Here is a 24,914-nt window from a genome sequence, read left to right on the forward strand (position 1 = left end):
GTTCATCAGCTATCTACTACAAAGTCTTTAGGGCTGTGCATTATGGGTAGCTATCTACGACTTACTATCTCCGTAGCCGGCCTCTAATAAGCATTTACTATCAAATGCGCAGTTTTTCTTGCTGCTGTTGTATTTTACCCATAAGGTGTTATTTACATGTAGAAACATGTCAGGCCAATTGAAGATTATTTTAGTAAGTTCTCTGATCTTTTATATTTTAAAACACACAGGTTCTTACTAGTGTCAGTATGCCACACACAGACACCTACTGTACTCTGTGTGATACTTTCAGGGCTTCTACTGTGCCCTTATGACCAAACACGCAGGACTATAATGTAGCTTCTGTATCTTAAACACAGAAATAAACTGTAGGCCTACTCTCATGGTGTAGATCTTGACATGCCTGTTAGGAAATCAGCGCTACTGAATACTATGATAGCTTTGGGTGCAAAAACGAACTGCCAAAGAAAAATGTGTTGTCAATTGGAAGTATACAACTGTATTACATGGCATTGATCACACTGATGTGACAAGAGGAAGCTCACAAGGGTGGACGCAGCTATGATAGCATTGCGTTAGTCATTCGGCACATGTAACATTAAATAAAGCAAACGGAGGTAACACAAAAGAGAATAAGAGTGTCCCAATGAATAACATCACAAATACGGCAGAAATATTCGACAGAGAATGCAAAGAGCCGGCGAACTGACAGAAACGAGTGCAGCCAGCCTTATAGGTGTGGATAGGGTAGGTTTTTACGGCAGCCTGGAGCAAAATATTCAGTTCATATAGGGAGAACGTCATGTCAACCAGTGCCACGAAATGAGCTGCAACATCCATCGCCAACAACTCCTTTTTTCAAAAAAATATAACAAAAAACAATAACAATCGCCAATTTATTTAAAAGCCGCGTAAATCACAGTAAATATATAATTCAATATTGTTCATAAAGACCCAAGTTAACAAAATCTGTTAACGAAAACTGGAAGTCATTATCATCCATTAAATAGGTGAGAGAATAGATCCGCCCTCGGCCAGCAAGCAAACAGACAAAAATGCTGATTGAGGAGAGGAAGTAGACTCGCTATAATTTAAAACTATGTACAAGTATGTACATAAGCGGTGGAAAGGCAAGACCAGCCACGCACTATTCCGTGCTGTTGGAGGCTTGGTTATCAGATCGCTGAGGAGCCTGACGAGGCGGTCCGTCTGCTATTTGATGGTATCTGTTGGGTCCAGCTGGTAGTCCGCGGGGTCCTCTATTCATAAACTCTGGAGATCCAAACTGGCCTTGAACTATAAGTTGGCGAATGAGAGCTTGGGCTAACTGCAACAGTCAACGGTGTGTTAAACACACATTTTCATAGCTTCAGATACAACTTGGCACGATGCATACAACTCGCACACAAATATATAAGGCAAGGATGTATAAATCTATCAATTTCCTGAAGACACATGTTCTCATTAACCTCTACAGCTACTTACTGTCTGAGAATATATGTTCCCATTGACTTCCACAGCTACTTCTTCCACGTCCGGGTTTTGTTCATCAGGCAACTTGATGCTCGCATCAGTAATGTCCTGGATATATCTAACATTCCTGCCTCCCTTCCCTAAAGAGAAGAGAGTAAATTACATTTATATAAGTTCTGTCAGACTAACACAATTTGAGGTTTTGTCATCCACATAATATTCGGAGTCTGCCAAACGATATGTTTGAGTAAGAAATGAGGCTAAGCTGTGCCCTTTATGACTTGCCTATGATTCGTCCCACCATTTTCCTTGGCACAAGTATGTCACAACGTAGCCTGGCATAGTCGTACCCAGCAAAGCCTTCAACCTTGACCTTCTCAAATATGAACCACTGAGCCTGCAATAACAATGATGATAAGAAAGGCAGAACAATCGACAGCACTAAACCAAATTCCATGAAATACAAGCCTCATATTCTTGCAAATATGAGTTCAGAAAACAGAATCATGGTCCAGCTCAAAAGAGTATAAACATTGCAACATTATTATGAGCTAATCAACTGTGTTATGACAACGCAGACAACTGCAGAATAACGACTCACTCTCACAGCACCTAACAATATTGGCATGCATCTTCTAACACCCGGCAATTTTTATAGCAATTAACTAAATCTGAGTATTTTAAAAAGCTTTCTAAAGCAGATACTCCATGACTTTTATAGGTTGAAGCACATTGAATGAGAAATAAAACGCTAGTACTAGCATCAGCCCTGTGCCAACTACTCTGCAGATAACAGCAATGAACATGCAATTACATCGTTCATTGAACGATATCGAACAATATAGCTGTCCTTGATATTTATACAAACAAATTATTATAAAATTAGGTGCTGGAAATGAAAAGCAAGAAAAATGATTTATACTACAAATCTAGTAATATAAATGGCTTATTTTTTAGAACCTGTTGATTTTGGTTACATTATAAAATAGACAAAATATATTTAAAATAAAATGGGTTTTAGTAGGAAACAACATTAGAATTATTAGCCAATGACATCGTGTACAGACAAACCAACACTAACAATCCCGTTGTGTACAGACAAACCAACACTAACCATCACATAGCAAAAGCATTAACATATGGATTCCGTGTAGTGTTAATAGCTCAAAGATGAAACATAGAGCCAGGTGTCCAACCAACAGGTGCTTTACAGCAGGCGTATAACTATTAAACGTCAATTACACGAAACACTTTTGAATGAAGGGTGTAACTTGGGTATTACCCAGCAAGAAAGTTTACTGGTGAAAATGAACAGAGGCGCATCAGCATCTAAAAACTGATCAGTTCCTCATTCCCCGCATCAGCGAACAACCGAGAAATTAATAAAAGAAGTGTATTAACCTGCTTCGTAATTTAACATAAACTAAACCAAACTAATATGTGACGATAATTTTGGTATGATTTTAAACAAATGATCATTTTGTCAACGCTTGTATGACTTGTATAAGAAATGAAAAGGTGAATGTTGAATATTACATGAAAATCAGTGACTAGTTTTCAATTGATCTACCATAAAACTTAAATGATATATATAAGTGATAGATTGATGTTGAATATATCGTTGATGTTACCTTACGTTGTGAATAACATATTTGTTAAGGTTTTATTGACACTCGTCTTTGTGAACTAAAAAATATTATATTGTAAACTGTGTCACTGTGATGAGCGAATGCCAGAGTTAACATTTCAACAGTCTAAGAAAATCGAGAACAATATAGAGACATTCGCACAAACTTTCGTGCCAGTCTTGATTGATCTCTGTGCAATAACAAAAATGGATTGAATGCAATAATGCAGTTTACTTCTTGAAAATTGAGAAATTCTGCAGTTAATAATTGTTGCAGCATTTAAAATCATCAGCTCTAAGCGCAGATGAATCAGATAATAATTTGTGAAGATTGGAGGAGCTGGAGTTTGTACCGTTGCATTGAGGTCGCATTTTGAATGTGTCATACGAAGCCATGCACGGTCACAAACTTGCAGACTGATGTGACCAACATACCTCTCCAACACACGCACACAGTACATACCTCTCCAACACACGTACACAGTGACGCATCAATAAGGACGGATAATGGAGACCACCATCAGTAGCAGTGCAAAAATGAAATCCCACAAAATAGCCCCGGTTATAGCCGGTTATCCTCCCCCGCTTTATAGCTCAGCACAAAAATACAAATTGTGTGCAATTTTGTGTAAAAAAGAGTAATAATTAAATACTTGATTGACCACCTCCCTCAACATAAAACACCAAATTGTTTAGCTTTTCGATGACATGAACACTGCTGCCTTGAAATCATGGTATCAAACCAATTCTTGCAAATGACTTTGATGTAACATTTAAGAAACCACACGCTAGACAAGCAAACTTGTTTTTAAGTTGAAATGATGGTGGCCCAGAAGCATGTATTTTCATCGATTTGAACTTATATCAAACTTCTGCTAACACCCCGCCCCGCCTACTATCATAGTGACATACAAAATGAAAAGGTGGCTATCGAAACAAGTAGTGAACAGTTAGGTGCAAATTAGCCAAGGGACCACTGTAGACCATGTTTGCCACCCCAAAAACAATGTGAAAGATTTGTATCATACTACCACTGGTATTAGCTCCCAGCACTTGCAAATGCTGTTGACTGACTGCACCCCTATAAGCCTGCATCTTCAATATTGGAGAGTTGCAAAACATTTTTCATTTTGCAGTTAAAGACCTTCGCGAATTGAAAACGCACAAGCATGTTATAGCATGTCGAGCGGATAATCGAAACACTTTCTGAAGGAAGCTGGCCAGCTACAGCCATTGCCTGCCTACCTTCCACACGCAGTCAGGGTAGCCAGTGATTTTAACTGGTCGCTCATTAGACTCGGACTCTCCCGGAAGCCCTTCCTGCACCTGACAACTAGCTCGAGACTCTTGCTTGACATGATTAATAAAAGAGCCCTTGCTACCAATGACAGCTCCAACTGAAGCTTTAGGTATGTAAAGAAAGCAAGTCATATGACCCCCTATTGTTGACTGAGGAGGCCCATTCATATGAGGAGGATACATGGGAGGGATTGCACCACCCCGAGGACCACCATAGGCCTACAACATACACACAAGTTTAAAGATTGAAGTGAGCCTTTAGGAGAGAGAGACTCAGTCTAAAGAAACATGCGATGAAGAATATGCAGTGTTACCACAAACATGCATGCAGGAAGAGAGACTCACGTGTGTAAAGGGAGGGTGCATCTGCCAGGGTTGTATAGGCATCTGTGGCATGGCACCTTGACCCATAGGCATCTAAGAAACAGTTCATTTATGTGAGTAATTAGGAATGAATTACAAACAATAAAAATGGCCGGGAGAGAAAAGCCATCGAGTGTTTGGTAGTAGTTGTCTTCCCAGGATATATATACTCAACTATTGCAAGTAAATACATGTACATGTAGAGAATCAAAACCATATGCACTCTAGCCAATAATTGGATGTACCGTGGTAAAAACAATTGTGGGAACATTGAAAAGTTAGGATTATCTGCTCGCATAAAACTTGCTGATAAATCGAACATGTTCAATTATTATTACTCATATTTGATAACCAATCAAAATTACTCAAACGCCTAACATCACAAACAACGATCAACTCTACATTTAAATAAGTTCGCCAAGGATACTTTCACAAATAAAATTTGTGTACACTTGTTATTATGATCAACTGTAGAAGTAATGATTTTTAACAATGCTGGCCAACCCTAGTCACAAGATTTAATGCAACAATTATTAAACTAACAGAAGATGACAGTGTAGTTAAGTTTCTTGGCGTGTAATGCCACTACAAGGTGAGAAGAGTACAACGCGGAGCAGATGTATAGAACAAACCTTACTTCAGAAAGCCTGCAGTAAAACTGCCAATACCGTATATTACATATCAACATTGTTGCTGGCAACAAGCCAGTTCTTCAACTAAGAATACGGTTTATCTAGGGTAGAGTCCTATTGATACTCCAGAAAAAATTGAGAGAAGAGAAACAACATATTTAAGGTAACACTGCACATAAATGTATGAATGAAAAACTGTCAAATAGCTGCTTTAAACAGTGCAAGTCCTTTTATCCAGAAATTTTGCACAAATTTCAGTTCAAGGAAGTACAACACATTAATAGCACAGGCCATGAGAACATTTGGTGGAGCTAGCACGAGATTTGACCTTGAATGACAAACTTAACCTACACATCATCCGGAATATTTTATTTTTTGGAAATCTACAAAATTATTAATAGAGTGATATTATATGAAATGATAAAAGGAAATGCACACGAAGGTAGCTCTTCATCTGCTTTAGCAATGATTTACCTAACTTTATTTTACAAGATAACTGAGAAGCTCAGCTTTAGTTTCAACACGATTGTTCTATATGTAAAGTTTGGAACACGATTGTTCCATATGTAAAGTTTGGAACGCGATTGTTCTATATGTAAAGGTCGGAACACGATTGTTCTATATGTAAAGGTCGGAACACGATTGTTCTATATGTAAAGGTCGGAACACGATTGTTCTATATGTAAAGTTTGGAACACGATTGTTCTATATGTAAAGTTTGGAACACGATTGTTATATATGTAAAGTTTGGAACACGATTGTTATATATGTAAAGTTTGGAACACGATTGTTCTATATGTAAAGTTTGGAACACGATTGTTCTATATGTAAAGTTCGGAAACTGCCAATTAATTGGTCAGCTGATCCAAGCAGAACAATTCTTTTTATACGCCATCAAATGACTAGTCAAACATGTACATTTCAGCCAATTGCCATAACAGACTCTGATTAAAACATGTTACCAGATTGTTTCACCCAAACATGGCCCAGCAACAAACATGGCCCAACAACAAACATGGCCCAACAACAAACATGGCCCAACAACCAACAAGGCCAGACAACAAACATGGCCCAAAAACAAACATGGCCAAACAACAAACATGGCCGGACAACAAACACGGCCAGACAACAAACACGGCCAGACAACAAACACGGCCAGACAACATACATGGCCCAACAACAAACATGGCCAGACAACAAACATGGCCCAACAACAAACATGGCCCAACAACAAACATGGCCCAATAAGACCATTTACAGTATAAGAAAATATTTATGAACAAGTTGGTAATTTGATAAATTTCTACCGATAGTAAAGTAAAATCAAATCAAAAGTAAAATAGTATTTTATTACACCCAAGATCTTAAGGCCTTATTCGCAAGTCGACACCTACATAAAGCTGTGCATCCTCGAACTCCTAAATGGTCCAAAATTATTGTATTAAGTGACGCAGGGCTACAATTTACAAGAAAGGAAAACAAAGCCTATCACCAGTGTTATTGGTCAAGATGTTTGCTTATGTTGTGCATTGTTTGTAACAAGAACAGAACCTTATGACACAATACCAACTAGTGTATGCAGAGTTTAAAACAAGGTGCTAAATGCACAGAAAAATGTTTCTAGTGAAAAGTCAAAAATATTAAGATTGATTGATATAATGGAAATACATTGAAACGCAAATTTTCTTGTATTCTGGCTCTGTGACAGTATAACACAAAACCTAAATAGAGGAGCAACCAGTGTGTGGAGTAACAGAGCGATAGGGCGCATACATGCACTCCCGGGTTGCTTCGTCCCTATTTCATGGTTTTTCACCTTATCACGTAAACATGATGCTTTTTGTCCCTCCATATGGCATCTTTTGCCATACAATATCAACAATAATGGCACCAAAAATCCAAATTTTGCGGTTGGTGTGCTAAATACGTCGGAATAACAAAGATGCCGATATGCTATTCGTTGAAATTCCTCCCACAACACCTGAAAGAGATATGATGCTCATTATCTCTCAGTTCAGCCTTATTCATTGTAAGTGAAAATGGAACCAGAAACAGACAAGCGGTAAAATTTTAGATGATGGCGAAAATTAAAGTTTAGTCTACTAAAATACATAGGCCCTACTAAAACTTAGCTTCAAGTGTGTGTTAGTAAGGTAAATTCATTTAAACTTTTCCCTTTACGATGCCAAAACCGGAACGAATTAATGTCATATGGCGCGGGGTCAACTGTACTGACTATTACCTTTTGTCCATACAAAGAACCTGCCCTGAACTGCCATAGAACGGCGGATGTTATATATCCAAAGGTATAAACACATTATGAGAACAGATGTAGCACGAACACTCAACACTGTATGGAATAACTGACAATCATGATTCACTGGGCAACTATCATAACAAAGACCGATAAAGGAGTTGTCACATCTAAAACCAGAACAGAAAAGAGAGCAGATAACCCCAGACATCTTGCCACGATAAAAGAACAGAAAAGCTTAGCTAGACAGACAGACTACTTTGGGTTAAAGATTTTAAAAATAATGATAATTTTTCTTTTATTTTAATATTCTTCATGACCAGGGTTGGCACAGAAAAATCAAATGATTCAAATCAATGTTTTAGGCCATCATGTTTTTCGGAAACAAAATCATGATTTGTTTCATTTTTTCATAACTTTGCAAAAATTTCTTGACAGAAAATCTTGTTCTTATGTGTATAACAAACCTGTAAACACTCCATCATGAATTGCAAATGTAGCACAATGCTAGAGAAAAACATTGGAAGTTCGGGCCTATGAGCTTGAACTATGAGTAGGATTAATTGTGAGGTAGCAACTGTAACCGGTAGTTTTCCCTCACTACTCTGTTTAATAAATTACATTATGCCATCAAACCTTAAAAGGTCAAGTGCAAGCATAAAAGAGTATTCTCCAGTTTTGGTTCATTCAAAAATAAGAAACCGGCGAAGTACTGACAAAGCTGGCAAGTTGGAATTTATTTTTCGTATTCATATAATTTAGTAACAATCATGGATTTTAAAATTAGGACTTTTCCCCTCATGACATTGTGAAAGCCAGCTGTCCCTGGTATTAATCAGTTGCAAAAATGCAGAACTAGAAAATTTTTAAAGACAAGATTTTACATGTACAAGCATTTAACTAATGTAACCAGTGAAATGAGATTAGACTTCAAATGATGCACAAACCAGCTAAACGAGAGATAAGTACATGATGATGCACGGTATAAAAGATGACCTACCTACCCGCCATTGTTACCGTATATATTAAGGATAGCCCACACAACTAGGAAACTGCGGATCACACTAACTTACGTATCTTGGGTTCTGTGTGTCAGCATCATTGCAGGCTTTAAGCTTGTCATAGACCTTACTGGCGGCGGCGCACACCTGCTCGAGCCCTCCTTTTATTGTCACTATCCGGTCAGTGTTCATTGGTCCCACACTGTTGGCACTGCATATAAAAAGCTTTCAGCATGAGTACGACCAGTGGATGATAACGTGTCCACGGTTAAAGTTAAGGTGTTAGCATATCATTGAGCACAGCGATTTGTGACAAATACACTCACCTGGAAACAGTCAGAACGGTCTCTGTCTCTTCCATCATGGCTTTTATAATGACCCCCTGTTTACCTATGAGCCGGCCACAAAGGTTGTTGTGTGCAAGAATTCTGAGCTCAACCTCTCTGCAAGACACCATTAATAGGTAGAGAAATGGTCCATAACAAAACTCTTGTTTGTTCACATATCCGTAGACTTGTACTGTCTGTATCAATATTTTAATACTGCTGCGTGTGGTTAGTGACACAAATTCACTCTTACGGACGACATCAAGCCACTCTACCACGACCTTGACAAACAAAGAACCCTCGCTTCTACACACCTCACTGACAATGGCTTCAGGACGTTGCAAATTGTTCAATAACGGATGGGCATCCATGAGCATCTTAGATTAACAACAAAATGTGGGAATCAAACAGTGCTGGACTAGCTCACTGTTTATCAAAGGCTACACATGTGATTGTTATTTAGGTGAATCACTTAAGCCAAAAGAGCTTCCAGCATTTCCTTACACTTAGGAAGATTCTTAAGCGAGGCGGTCTACACCATTGTTTGTTCAAGTAAAGTGACAAAGCAAATGAAATACTTTAATTACAGACAACAGTTGCTGTTACATAACTGCAGTTTATCTGCTGCAGTCGATCTGCATCAACTCTCCATCTGAAATGGAGAGTTGATGCAGCTAAAAGCTGACAGAAGAAGTCAACCAACCTTGGGGCGACATCTGACTGTGTGTCCGCATTCATCACTTTGAGGATTTCTAGACAGGCGTCAATACAGTTCTGAGTTTCTGAGCCCATGATGAGCACGACCTGAAGAAAGAATAACACCTTCCCCAACTGAGTCACATGTAAGCCATGATTTTTAAATGGACACTAACAGTGCTTGACTGAAAACAGCCAGTAGCCACAGCTCAAATTTATATTTACATGCTAATCCAAGAATAATTATGCTTTGGTAGAAATTGAGCATTATTGGAAATGGACAATGTGGTCCATTTCCAATAATAATAATGCTTTTGGCAGCTATCTTCAAGTCTTAATCTTTACCAAGCTGCAAATTAAAACCACATAATAGTACGATTTATCAAGGAGTCAAAGATAGCAGCAAGCGCTAAGAACAATGGTAAAAAGATAAATGATTTTGTCAATAGAAACAATGCAAAAAAACACATGGGTACATGCACAACCGATCATAGGCTTTTGTTGAATAGGCTGCGAGACACTGACAAAAATGCAACTAACACAAACTAAGCCTAGCGATGATTAAATGAAAACTATTAAAGTTTGAAAGTTAACAGAACAATCCTGTTTTTATTCTGCAAATATATAGATTATTTTGTTTCTGTTCGCAATAACCACTTCATGGCTATCATTGTTGGTTTTGTCTTGAAGGAAAATATGCTTCATGTTAAAGTTAAAAAAATATGTTTCATGTGCCACCTCCACTGCTGTTGACCATGTGCCACCTCCACTGCTGTTGACCGAATTTATCCGTTACTTAAATAAAAAAACTCAATATCCTTCTTTAACATAACTTTATTTGCTTATGTCATGCATTGCTCAAGCATCTCCCAGTATTTGTTGTTGTGATACAGTGATAATGGGTTGTTTATTTTAGGTCTGAAATGCATTAATTCTATTTTAATTATTTTGAATGGGATCAACTAGCTGTTGAATTAAATTTGTATCTCGAGGTTTGACTAAGTATACATGCTCTGATTTCTTACCCTCTTCATCCATCTACATACAAACTCCACTTTCTCAGCATCTATCATTAAAATGGCACGAAGGCCTCAGTGATGACTCATCACAGATTCAACGATTAACAACAAGATATGTTTTGTGTATTCAAGAGGGTTATGTTCCCTTAATCTGAAAGCATTCTTAACTGTTAAGGGTTGTCTTGTAATGCGCTGAATACAGCTACCTCATATGCTTACCACCAAGCCTCAACTGCATAAAGCTAATGTATATATATGTACATTAGCTCTGATGTCAATGGGCTGACACCTGAGTGTCAGCAAATTGACTTTCTTAACGTCTGTGAGACAACTTAGTTGTTTCATGGCAGGAAATCAACTCTCATTGGTAATGGGATTTGTGTCCCTTGCCTGAGCTCTGAGCTGCACTGATGAAGCTTCAATAGCCGAAACAGTACTGTCTGTAGCACGAGTATATGTACATATATACGTATATATCATTGACATATAAGGAAGCTTCTTGTTATCATTGCTGCCTTGTCTACCCAACTGCTTTCTCCAGCTAATCATTACCTTATCCTCATGCATTGAGTTGTCCCTCCTGATTACATCAACTCTGGCATTGGTCTGTTGTGTGATATTGCGTATGGTCTGCCCTGATCGGCCTATAATGGCTCCAACGTGCTGTGGAGGTACTAGTAGCCTATTAACAGAACAAAGAACAGCGATACATGAAGCAGTACCAAGCGAAAATACAATAAGTTGAAGAATTGCTAAAACCAATAATTAGATCAGCTAAACAAAAGAGAGGCTGAGAAGTGAGGAAGATGCCTTCACCATGCAGGTAAGAAACCAAGCTACCTACCTACTTGCCTAATAACATCAATAACCTTTGTGCAGAAATGTAAGCCACCATCTATTGAGTGTAACCCTTAAATTAAGTACACTAAGAAGACCAAAGGAATTTATTACTAACAGCAGGAGCCTAAAACTTTGTGTTTCTGAAGGTACAACCTTCATAGACACATCTCCAGCTCAACAGAAATTCAGTGCACAAAATGGACAGTGCCCAGCTCAGTGCAGAGGGAGGCCAGCCCTAATATATATATAAATCTGAAAGTTTGCCAGTCTGTCGTCGACTGTCCAGTTATAGTGATAGTTTTAGTAACGGAAAATCACCTGCACCCTGGATTGGAACTCATAACATCTAAATCGCAAGTCTACTTACAAGTGCGCATAACCACAACACTAAGCCGTTCTTATCACATCCATCACTCTGATCATATAATGTATATCCTTTTTGCGATTGCACACGATAAATGTACACTTCTTATTACTAATTGATACAATGTGCCCTTGGCTCACGATGCCTGTTATAAGATTTTTTCGCCTTACTAAAGGGTATGGCAATGCAGTTTCATGGTTTTGATAGTGCTTTTTCATTGCGTTTTCTGAAAGCTTGTTGCTTATTGGTACCCATAAATTTTTCATATAAAGCTTATTTTTTGCTCCCAACTGTCAAGATGAACGCAGCTAATAAAGTTTCTGTCAATAAACTGAATATACAAACTTCATAAACAACAGGTTATGGGCCCAGTCATCCATTAAATACTATACCAAAGAACTATAGATGAGAAAAGGCTGGACTATAGATAAGCTAAACATTGATAACAATGCCACATGGAAGTTCAAACTCAAACACCTACGCATAGCTAAGGACTTATTTGGAATCGTGGATGGAACCATTACTCAGGAGGATGATGCTAACGCTGCCGCTAAAGCCAAATACAAAAAGAAATCAAGCAAAGCTTTTTCCCACATAATGCTTTTTGTCAGTGATAGTCTTATTAATCTCATCAGTATATGTGAAGACCCAGGAGTTGCATGGAACAAGCTGAGAGCTCACTTTGAACGTGATACACTGGCGAATACATTATTTAAAAAACGGTACTTTAAGATGGATATGAACGAAGGTTCATCGATTGAAGACCTACGTCACATGAAAGCTACCACTGATGAACTTGCAGCTATTAATGCTAATGTTAGCATAGAAGACCAGGTGATGACTCTACTTGAAAGCCTCCCGAAAAGCTATTCGACGGTAGTGACAGCACTCGAGGCAACGATATACCTTTACAACTTGCCACACAAACACTGCTTAATGAAGAACAAAAAAGGAACAAAGAGCGCTGGCTCCAGCCAGCGATTCTGGCGGTGTCAGGTCTAAAAAGAATTCCGACATTGCTCTGCTGTCAGTAAGATATCGCTTTAAACATAGTCAGCAACAGTCAAAATGCTGCTATATCTGTGATTCTTTGGAACATAATCGCAATCGTTGTCCTAAATACAACTATAATCTGTGCAGTGGATCGCGTTGCGGCTGAGGTCATGGATATTACAACAGTAGCTAAGTCCACATCAGGCCAAAATATCTACACACGATGATAATAGCAAAGATGATGAATCGGCATTTACTGCGTTGGAGACAGATGCTGATTCTCAAAGATGGCTGATCGACAGCGGCGTTACCAGTCACATAGCGAAAAGAGATGTTGAGAGAGATGATGATACATCAAATGGATATACAATCAGCGTTTCTGAATGAAAAACTGTCAGAAGATGTACAGGTGTATATGAAACAGAGGGTTTTGTCGTACCTAGTAAATGAAATTTAGTCTGCAAACGGAATAGCTTGCTGTATGGACTGAGACAGTCGCCTAAGTGTTGGAGCACGGTATTAGATAAATTTCTTGAATCATTAGACTTCATGCAGTCTTCTGCTGACAACTGTGTGTATATTCGCTGGAGAAATGACAAGAAAATGATGATTGGTGTATCACGCAAATGACATGTGTATGTCAGACACTGGTGCTTAGATGACCGCATTATAATCGACTCTCTCATCTCGGTTCCAAATGACAGATCTCGGACCCCTTCATCATTGTCTGGGACTAACTGTTGAGAGAGGAGACAACTCTATGCGTCTAAGCCAGAAGCCTTACATTTAACAAATAATTCAGAACTTCAACATGGAAAATTGTAAGCCTGTCGCAACTCCGGCAGCATATGATGTAAAGTTGGGTCACAAGGATGGAAGTAAATTTGCAGATCTCAATCTCCATCAATCGATAGTAGGAAGTCTACTATATGCTGCCATATCTATTCGACCAGATATCGCTGAAGCAATGGAAGCCTTAGCCAAGTTTAACGCTTGCCCCACCCAGACTTACTTGACCGCAGCCAAACGAGCCAATCTTTGGTGCCTGAAGGGCACCAAAGATTTATGCCTGGTTTTTAGAAAACAAGGTAAACCAATGGTTGGAAATACAGATGCAGATTATGCAAGTGTTCAGATGCAGTATTCATTAATGCTGGTTGTCCAATCAGCAGGTTCAGCAAGCGTCAGTCAGTCGCTGCCCTCTCTACTACAGTGTCAGAGTATATTGCGTTGTTTGATGGTGTTGTTGAATGCATGTGGTTACGTCAGCTATTCTCAAATATTGGAACTGAACGGCTTAATTCTACAACTATCTTTGTAGACAATCAATCAGCTGCAGCGATCACAAACAGCCAGAAAACAAGCATGCGTACAAAACCCATCGATGTAAAATACCACTAGCTTCGTGAGACGATTGAAGCTGGTGAAGGTCTGCACCGAGTTTTGTTGAACAAATGATAATATTGCCGACATATTTATGAAGCCGCTGCCACATGATCGATTTATCAAACTTAGAGACATGTTGGGTTTGAGCTAGTTAATTGTCTGACCAGTGAAGATTAATTATAGTAAACACAAGACTGTTATTATTATTTTTTGTTTCTCGCTCATTATGATCATTGTAATTCTGTGTTACTCAAACTGGCTGTTGGTGCAACCATGTAACTGAGCGGGAGTATTGCAATAATAGCAGTTTCATGGTTCTAATAGCGCTTTCTCATTGTGCTTTCTGAAAGCTTGATGCTTATTGGTACCCATAGATTTTTGATATAAAGCTGTCTATTTGTTCCCAACTGTCAAGATGAATGCAGCTAATAAATTTTCTGTCAGTAAACTGAATATTCAAACGTTATAACCAACTTAAGATACACAATGTTTTTTCCGTCCTCCCCAAACAAGGACGATGTTTATTTCAACTTTGTTTTGCCATGCGATATTAACAAAACGTTTTCCTGAAAGTACAATTTGGCAGTCGGTGTACTGATTACGACGAAATAACAAAAATGCTGATATGCTATTTGCCGAAATCCTTTCCAAACGCCTAAAAGAAATCTACGATGCTTGCTATCTCAGTTCAACATTATTCATTATAAGTTATAGCAAATAGGAATTCGAAAACAAAGAAGTGATAAAGTTTAGCATATGACAAAGTTGAACTTTAGTAAAATACTTAATAATACTTAATAAAATACCCTTAAACCTGTATTCAGTAAGCTAAATTTATGTAAGTTACATTCATAGTTTATGTTATACGTCTGTCTTGAAGGTAAGTACTCCCCACGGTACGTACTGCAGGTAATACATTGTAATGTTACATTTTATCGCAAATCATAACCATTAAACACGCTAAAGTTACTGTAGCTAACTATAACTACTACGGTTAGCCTATTGTTTTGTTACTAATTTTTAATATGTACGAATATAAAATTTGGATGATTTTTACCAGGGAATGTTTGCATTGGATAATCATTAGGGGTTTCTATACCACTCTATATGATATTTTCGTCTTTTCTGATGCCAACACTGAAATGAATTAAAATGATAATTGTATACCAAATAATTTTTTATTGTAATCATAGCAAGACAGACTTTATTTAGCCATTACTTGCCAATTATTTCACATTTACATTTAAACACCTTTTCAGTTGTTTGATTTTTTCTTTCAATTTATTTGAACAAAACATTTTTTTCCAGGTATGAATTTGAAAATTTACAGTTTGGAAATGTTTGAAAACCTTTCTAGTTGGTTTTTCCTCTGAATTTATTTGAGCTGCACAAAACACTTTTCTCATGATACCAAGTTTGAAAATCAAAATGGTAACTGTTGTGACATGTTAAATAAAAATAAATTTTCTGTGCAAAGAGTTTTTTATTACCTGGGCAAAGCCCGTAGTACAATTTGGAGGCAAGGTCAGTATAAAGGTAATGTTAGTAGGTAAGCCTAGAGGTAGATTAGTAGGTAAGTCTAGAAAAAAGGGTGATGAGCCATTTGACGAGAAAGGTTGAATTGCACTCAATGGCTAATGGGTACGGTGACTAACCGGAGGGGGAATTCCTGTTTAGGCATGGGCATGAATACAGGCCTTTGTTGGTTATGTCTCTTCTGCATAAAGTCAACCTAGAAATAAAACAGATATTGAGTGATAAATGTATTTAAATAAATATTAATTAAAATACATCAAATGAGCCAATAAACCATACATATACAGTACAATGGGATAAGAATCAAAAACATCAAACGCTATTGGTTGTTTACCTTCAACTTTTGTCCTTCCAACTCAACATCTTGTAGTTTCTCTTTAGCTCTAAACAGAAACAACATATCGGAATGCCAATAAGAGTATATATCGGACCCACGTAATAGCCACCCTCATGCTATATATGGTCAACAAATTTGACAGGGTTTGCTAAATAGTATATTTCCGATATGTCATGGAATAATGCTCCACAAGCAAGCATGTCTTAGTAGCAATAAAATCTAGCAGATGTTGCAACAACACATCTTCGGTAAAAGATTATTTCAACAAATACAGATGCTCCCAACACACGAACAAGATACATTCCACTCAGTCATGCGGTAAGCGAATTTGTAAGTTGTCACTGACTATTACTTGCTAAGTGCTCATGGAGTAAAAGTTTATCGGTATTTTCGTGAAAATCTTTTCAAATAACAAAGCGTAAAAGTTTTGTTCTGCTAAAAAATTGTTTGGACGCTCATATCGACTAGCTTAGCTGTGCAGAAGAAGAGTTGAAGTGAGCAGATGCATTAAAAGTAAAGTAAGGAAAGTCAGAAAAGTTTTGAACAACCAGAAGATTAAATTGGAATAAAAGATAAAAACAGAACTTAAACAGAAGATAAAATTATTCTACTAAAAGCAACAATCAGAATGCAAATTATGCAAATATTTTTGTTTCAACATTGTTCGTATCTACAGGTGCTCGTAACACGAATGTTCGCATGTAGGGTGGCATCTGGAAAACATCTTCAATGTACAATGCAGTCAAGCGTAGCGAGAGAAAATGTATGTACAAATACACTTACTCCAGAGCCTCATCAGCGGTAGAGTACGTCACAAACAGCGCTTCGCCTTTTCTGTGCAAGTCTTTGATATTGCCATACTGGCTAAAAGTTGCCCGTACGGACTCATCTGTCATCTGTTCCGGAACATTCCGTATGGAGAGCTTTGTTCGTGCAGAACTGTAATCATATAGCATAGCTCTATAGCATGTAAACTAAAAGAAGTCTTGAACTAGATTCTCACTCAGCGTCAGAGTAGACAGAGCATCCTCCAATCCGTATGGCTAGGAATTGCGACCGACTCTTCAGCTAGCCACACGGGTAACAACTCAATCGGCGACGTTTGACTCTCGTCAGCTTGCACATCTCTTATCAACTCTGAAAGGATGTTGATGACAATTTCAACTGAAGTTTAAAAGGTAAATAAGGGATAGGTTCATGAAGAGCAAGAGAAAGGATTACTATCCTAAACAATGAGGGCTAGCTAGACATTTTGTGTGGAGCAGTCTTAGTGTAGTTGTCCCAAATCAGGTATAGCTTTTTAATACCAATAGTGGGAGTACATGTATATACGGAAAGACATTATATTTAAGACAAGGTTGTACCTCTGTTATGGAAGTTTTGAAGTGAAAAACGATCACCTCCTGAATTGGTACTTGAAAAATATAGAAAACAACTAAATTTTAATTAAATATTTATTATTATTTAAAATATATTTAAATAAAAATAACAATTCTTATCATCCATATACTAGAGCAATGATCTCATGTTATTCTGAGTTGCCACAAACATGGAATGACATTAACTTGAATTTTTTTCCCAAATACAACCAACACAAACTAAAAGTTAATCCTACACAGAAAGGCTTGAACCACAAGTGATTTAGTTATCATGCTATATACTGTATGACATGTGGATAAAGTACACTATATGACTGTTGTGACAAATATGAAAGCGTTCCTCCTAGTTTCAGTGACTAGCATGATTGACAGGGAGGAGAGGTATAGGCAGCACCATCAGTAAGAGACAAGGTAAATAACACTCACCGTCTTAACACCATAGTGCATGCGCTGTCAATAAACTCAACAGATTCACTTGTGACTTGAAGAGCAACAATCAACGTGTTGCAGTCTTGTCTCAGCAGTACAATAAGTATTGCGTAAGGGTTTATCCACCCTTGTAAATATTTCAGAGTGAACATAAGTGGATATAGCTACAGCAATGTTAATGGGCAGCCAACTATTAGCGAGCTGAGAGAGTGGTTTGAGGCATAATCATGTGGTTAGCTATCCATCATTTGCAAGCGTACCTTTGTGAAACAAGTATTTTCAAAATACTTTTTATTGCTAGCGCTGTACGAAGTTATCTTTCATGGTTGTAGTACATCTGCCGATAAGTGCAAACAAATTCAAATGTAACCATTCTTTCAAAAATTCACTATTAATACTTTCTATTTGTCTTGAAGTGTCTCTGTCAATTCCTCAGAGGGTCAATTATAATACCTCTAAATTCAGAATCATGTTACTTTAGGACTTACCTTGATTTGCTTACTGCCGGCTCTACTGCCACCTCTTTATCCATTAATTTTAAGCCTGTGAAATAAGAACACCGTTATACAGCAGGTTTACAGCTCTTGATACAAGAAAATGGCCAACAAATTTTTTATTCTTCTGTGAGCAACGGTGTCTGATTTAGGTTGAAGTGAAACATTGATTTGTCTGAACAATGATTACTGTCCATATATTAGAAATTTAGCTGCTTTTAAATGTCTAGACTTGCAACAAGCAGTCAATTTTAAATTTTCTGTAATGGTATTTATGTAAATGGAACCAATTGATGTTGTTTGCATTTAGAATGTTGCAATAACAAAATACAACAGAGATTAGTGGTTAACTTGCAACAAAATTCATATTACAGTTCTTTGGTATCAAAAGATTCACCATGTTTTACTCTGCTGTGTTGTAGGTGCAAAATATGTGGGAATGTGATTACAAGCTCTTAAAAGCTAAAAAGCGAACAGTTAATCGCAGTCATCACGAACACGACCGTAGTTTGGATTCTCTTAAAGATGAGCTTACACAAATCACATGTGGATTTTATCAAAAAGCATTGATATGTATTGATATATTGGTATGTTTCTATCACTTCCGATTGTTGTAAAAGTATTGGTATGTTTCTATCACTTCCGATTGTTGTAAAAGTATTGGTATGTTTCTATCACTTCCTATTGTTGTAGATGCTTGAAGCATTGATATGTTTCTATCACTTCCGATTGTTGTTGATGCTTGAAATGATCTGATTGTCAGGATCTTTCAAGCTTAAAATTGATAAAACCTGATCACGATTAAAACGCTCAAATCAATTAAAAAGTGCGATTATGACCAATATTATTACAAAGAGATTGACAGAATAGAGACGCATAACGCTTCAACTTGAAGACAATAGCCGATATCAACTCTCACACCGAAAACAACTAGTCATTTCACATGTATTTTTTTTAGCGTGGTTTAATTGCGATTAAATTGTATCGGTTTAATCTCGAAACATTCTGGCAATCGGATAACCTCAAACATAAAAAACAATAGCAAATGATCGAAAAATACCGCTACTTTCTGATAAAATCTAAAAACATATTGTTTGTGTTCCTCTTTAAGGCTCAACTCACAAGTGAATTGAATTGTTTCTCAGGTATCTTGAATTCACTGTAGAATTGAATTGACTCAGTGCATCCTACCAGTTTACATTTAATTGAATTGGCTCTTACTGTCATATAGACAAATCGACTTGATTCTTTATTTTCAACCAGCAAAACGACTCGAAGCGTCAACGTTGCTCTTTCTTAGTACCATATTTATGATTATTACTGCATTGAAAAAAACCATCATGGACAGTGATATCTTAAGTAACCCAATTTGCTATTCGATGCTCACAGAAGCGAAGTCAGTGCAGTCCAATTTTGCCAGCCACACATGTTTTCACAAGACCTCGATATCACTTCGCATATTTTATTGCCCTGATAATATATACTACGCACTAATATAGTATAGTTTTTGGTGGTTTGCTTTCCCATTAGCAACAAGCTTAGTTATGCCGTTTTGATTGCGATGCAGGCCAATATAATTTTAGGGACATACACGCTAGTCATCCAGAACAATACATTTATTTTTATACTGTCATGCTTATATTTATTGTCTTGCTTTTATGAATAGTTGATTCAACTCTTTTCCTCCAAAAGCCTTCATAATGGCTGCCGTATATCTTTCATTCTGCCAAGAAGCCTTTATAACGACTCGCCTTAATACCTATACAAAAACATTGATCCGAGTTACAGATCCATCCAAAATTTTACCACAATAAAGTTGGGATATCATTTTGCAAAAAACGAACCAGTAAATTTTACCATCACTAAAAAATCACAACATGAAATCGTAGTTTTTAATCTTTTCATTTCTTGTTTAGGATGTATGAAAAAAAAATGTAAACAGCGACCTAAATGTATTTTTAATCGTGCATTTTGTCAACACTGGAACAGGTTCTTCAACAGGCTTTCTGACGACTAAATTTTTATAATACAGAATGTGTGTCTAGGTTTTTGTCAAACTGCAAAAATGATAGCGTTTTTCTTTTACAGCCGGTTTCACAAAACTACAAAAATACTAAACACGCATTATGCTTGTCAAATGCATTGACTAGTGCGCAGAACTTTTTGCTGATTCTAAAATGACAGAAACTCTATCTTTACAAGAAAAATATGGAGTGTCAGCAAAATTTTTTGGCATAACCTAATTCCATCCATACAAACAATAAAATCCGTAGTGAAGGAGTTGATATTTGATATGCAAACCAACAAGGAACTGAGCTAAAGCATGCAGCTATGTTAGTGAATGTGGTTGTTACTTTCATAAACTGCCATAAGTCAATTTTTGGTAAGAATTGACAAAATACTGATTTTTGTCAACTTGGAAGAAATAAATTGAAACAATTCATTGAAGTTAGGACAGCTAAAGAACTGCGAATTGAATGGTGGTGTTTTGAATTGTGAATCGATTCTTACATAACCTATGATGCAAAAGAATTGGGAAATGAGTTAATTTTTTTCTATGGAAACTGGATTGAATTGAACCATTTCTTAAAGCCTTAGATCTCTAGTAGATAATTACTAAATAATAGGTACACACATTTGGACTATGACAGGTATTTGCAAAAAGGTAAATAATGTTGATGTAACCTGTTATATATGCGTCTATGCACGTTATAAGTTCTGAGGCTACGAGTGACTCACTAGAACCTTAACCAGGATTAGGACGTCACGTGGCTTAAAAGGAAGATTCCACTATATTTTGGGACCGCAGACGATGGCTTTTATTCAAGATACTTTTTACTGGTAAGTGACCAGTAGGGATACAACATGGCGTCGTAAGCAAACTTGGTTTGTGGAGGACGGTATATTCAGTTGAAGTGTTGACAGTGTTTAGTGCTCGAATTGTCACATGGACATTCAAGTGTTCAGTGATTGTGTTACAGGGATTAGTTACCTATTCGTTTCAGGAAGAGCGAGGGTAAGTGTTTGTATACTTTCGTGTGGTGATCGTGGTAGAGGCACTGTAGTGTTTAACGATGGCTGCATTCAGGTTCAATGTTAGTGACTTCCCAAGGCTAGCTATTAAACCTAATGATGTAGCTAATTCATATAAGTCTTGGCTAACAGAATTTGGGTCATGTGTAGAACTCATCACTCTACAAATGGGTAAGGCTGAAGGGGGCCAGGATAATTTTAGTGGTCGCATCAAACTGCTTGCACTATTGAGTGCTATAGGTAAGGATGGCCGTGAGCCTTTACAGTCTGTAGGATATAGTCTAGTCACATGATTCTACTTAAGAGCAGGTAATGAAACACCTAAAAAGAATTTATGGTGGGGAAGAGTCAGTGTACATTGGGACCATGAAATTCATTACTTGTTCTCAAACATGTGATGAAATGTAAATGATTATATGTTAAGAGTTGAGAAACTCAGCAGAAATTTAAACTTTGGTGGCGATGATAACAGGAAAGATCTCGCTCTTGCTATAGCTGATGATGGAATCAGAGAGCCAAAGCTACGTAGGCAATTGATGCAGAAAAGAGATTTAAATTCGGCAAGGTTATAAGATATTCTCAGAGCTAGACAACTTGCTCATGATTCAGAAGCTGTATTAAAAGATGCCAAAGCTAAAGCTAGCGGTACTAAGGTTTCACAAGTAGCGGACATTGTTTCTAGGCAGTCTAAAAATGAAACTAGAAGCACTAATGGTTACTCTAGTGAATATGCATAAGTTCATAGAATTTCTCAGAAGTGTAAGAAGTATTATGATAATATGTCTAAGAACAGGTATCCCAAGATTGAGCGTAGATCTTCAGGTCATGAGTCTGCTAGACATGAATGTAGGAGCCGATATGGAAACTCTAGTTGGTCTCACAGAGATTCTAGTGCTGATATAGATAATTGGCGTGCTAGATCTCAGGGTGAACTTTCACCTAAGAGGGATAAATGTTACAACTGTGGTAGTCGGCAGCACTGGCTTCGCAATTGTCCTGTTGCTAGATGCTTTACTTGCAATAGGAAAGGCCATACTAATATTGACTGTGCTTGGAATGGCTATGAGGACTCTCGGAGACAAGATCTTAACGGGTACCGCTATGATAGAAGTAGCAGTAGCGAAAGTGACAGGAATATAGACAGAGTTTCAGATAGAAAAGACAGGGTCTACACATGTTCCCGCCCTCTTAGTAGGAGTGTAAGGTTTTCTTCATCTGGTCCTAAATGACTAGATGATAAGATAGTAAGAACTTTAAAGGTAAATGGTATTGAGGTTGATTTTGTGCTTGACACAAGGGCTGAAGTTTCAGTAGTTACCGAAAAACAGCCTACAGGTTAGATTTACAGTTAAGAGCGCCATCAACTGTTTTGACTTCAATAGATGGTTCTGAATTAAAAGTAGTGGGTAAAGCAGAGGTTCAGTTGAGCAGTAGATACAGGTCTATGGGCACTGAGGTTCATGTTATAAAAGGATTGAGCAAAAACTTCTTGGGCATAAATGGGTTGAGGTAGCTGAAATTATTGGCTGTTTTAAATGCATCGTGTACGAAAGGCTTTAAGCCAGTTACATTGTTGCCTCCTAGACCTGTAACTGCTGGTCTATGTTGGCATCTTTCAGAGGATGGCAAGTTGCAAAACTTGACAAACAAATCTGGTAAAAAAGGTAAAGGTCCCAGAGATGGGAAGGACAAAGTTCTGAAATATGCTAAGCTACCTGCTATCCAGGCTAAGGTAAAGTCACCTACATACAACCAGCTGTCTGTCGACGAGGGACTCTTTTAGCTCCCCCCACCTCAAATCAGAGAGCAGAGGATGCTCTCTCGGCAGCAACCTGTACTAGCTGTGAGGCTAACCATGTCGAAACAGGTGGCATGGCAGCCCAAAAAATATTTCTTGGGGTAAAGGGATGGAGACACAGGAGGTCATGATCAAAGGTAAGCCAGGCTCCGAAGAAGAGTTCAGAATCCACCCTCTGTATGGCTCAGATGACCCGAAGAAGTCCGTAGGAGGAGAGAATGATTTGGCTGCCTAATCAAGGCACGGGAGCAGGTAAAACAGGAGCAGGTATGTAGTTGGAACTTGCAGGCTCGAGCTGAAGACAACAGGTTAGGCTAGCGAGAACTGCAACGACCCGAAGGGTAAGTATGGGAAGAGGAAGACCCAACCCATACAGGTAAGGCCACTTTCGATTTTAGTACAAGGTTGACATCTGGTTCACAGGCTAGCTCTATGCTCATGTATGTTAACCTAACCAGGCTTCCATTGAACACCTTTGGTAAGCTTGCTAGCTTCTTCCGTTGCCATTGTGACTAACACTTGACGAGCTCATGGTAACTGCAGGCCTTACTAATGTGCTAGCAGAGAGTATACATGCGTGTCAGACACCGTGTCTGAAGCTTATTGCTTCTTAACATGATTCCTGGTGGTGGTGAAACCTGTTTGAACCCCATAGTTACTGGTTAACTTCAGGGCCCAAAGGAAAAAAGGGGACATGCTATATATATATATATGTGTCTATGCACCCTATAGGTTCCGAGGCTACGAGTGACTCACTAGAACCTTAACTAAGATTAGGGCGTCACGCAGCGTAAAAGGGAGATTCCACTATATATATTGGGACCGCAGACGAGGGCTTTTATTCATGATTCTTCTTACTGGTAAGTGACCAGTAGGAATACAACATAACCAGTTCCTAATAGTTAGAATGTCACTGTTTATATTTCAACTGTGTACATTACCACGATGTTTTTCGTCAAATGCTGTATTTGGTCGAAAAGCACCCATCGCTCAGCAATTTAACACTCTTGCTAACGGTTACCAACACGTACAGAAGATTAGCTTCGTGCATATAAAACCCTGCACATGTGGTAAGACAAATCCACAACACAAATTGAACGAAATGCACAATAAAATAACATATGTGTACAGACATATACAATCATACAAACTACGATTAACAACATAATTCTAGTTTAGGTAAATAAAATTTTCTAATTGTTGCAGTCAGTTCGTAGCACCGAAAAATTGAATGCCAAATATCTCCATACCTGACAGTTTGTCTATAGCACTATCAACTGTAGATTGATCTTGACAGTCCACAAATGCGTATCCAGATTTTAATAAAATATTTTCGACTGACAGTCCTTTTTCAGAAAATAAGTTTTTAATATCTTCTTCACAAACATTTCTGTCAAGGTTACCGATATATAACCGCCGAGACATCGTGAATAATATGAATACAATAAGTAAGGCACTTCTTGATAGTTATAATTTGGTGCTCCGTTATTTGAACTGAAATTGCTAAAGGAAGAAAATAAAATTGACCATTTATCTCAAACCAAGCGCCATTGAATCACAAGTGAACGACCAAATGAAAGCCTTCGAGAAGAGGCGTACGCGTTTCCCCAGTCGCCAATTTCAATTAGAAAACGC

The 24,914-nt window shown here is 37.8% G+C and overlaps 1 protein-coding gene across 1 annotated transcript; it reads right to left on the reverse strand.

Moving 5' to 3' along the window:
• Positions 1–483: 483 nt before the first annotated feature.
• LOC137386885 (insulin-like growth factor 2 mRNA-binding protein 1) lies at positions 484–24,875 on the reverse strand. The gene is made up of 14 exons (XM_068073075.1): positions 24,530–24,875; positions 18,443–18,497; positions 16,930–17,085; positions 16,144–16,192; positions 15,929–16,005; positions 11,243–11,372; positions 9,679–9,779; positions 8,976–9,092; positions 8,722–8,860; positions 4,745–4,816; positions 4,346–4,618; positions 1,759–1,870; positions 1,486–1,613; positions 484–1,327 (listed from the first exon to the last, which is right to left on the reverse strand). Exons 1-14 carry the CDS (start codon positions 24,702–24,704, stop codon positions 1,148–1,150), a joined length of 1,764 nt encoding a protein of 587 aa, XP_067929176.1. The 5' UTR covers positions 24,705–24,875; the 3' UTR covers positions 484–1,147.
• Positions 24,876–24,914: the final 39 nt, after the last annotated feature.

This window comes from Watersipora subatra, chromosome 2, assembly GCF_963576615.1.
Source record: "Watersipora subatra chromosome 2, tzWatSuba1.1, whole genome shotgun sequence".
Classification (NCBI taxonomy): domain Eukaryota; kingdom Metazoa; phylum Bryozoa; class Gymnolaemata; order Cheilostomatida; family Watersiporidae; genus Watersipora; species Watersipora subatra.

Excerpts from the sequence above, each read along its gene's own strand:
- LOC137386885 (XM_068073075.1), bottom strand. The coding sequence starts at position 24,704 with ATGTCTCGGCGGTTATATATCGGTAACCTTGACAGAAATGTTTGTGAA. Across the intron at positions 17,086-18,442 it reads CCGGCAGTAAGCAAATCAAG|TTCTGCACGAACAAAGCTCT; the intron begins GTAAGTCCTAAA and ends ATATGATTACAG. Across the intron at positions 8,861-8,975 it reads ACCGTTCTGACTGTTTCCAG|TGCCAACAGTGTGGGACCAA; the intron begins GTGAGTGTATTT and ends TTTTATATGCAG.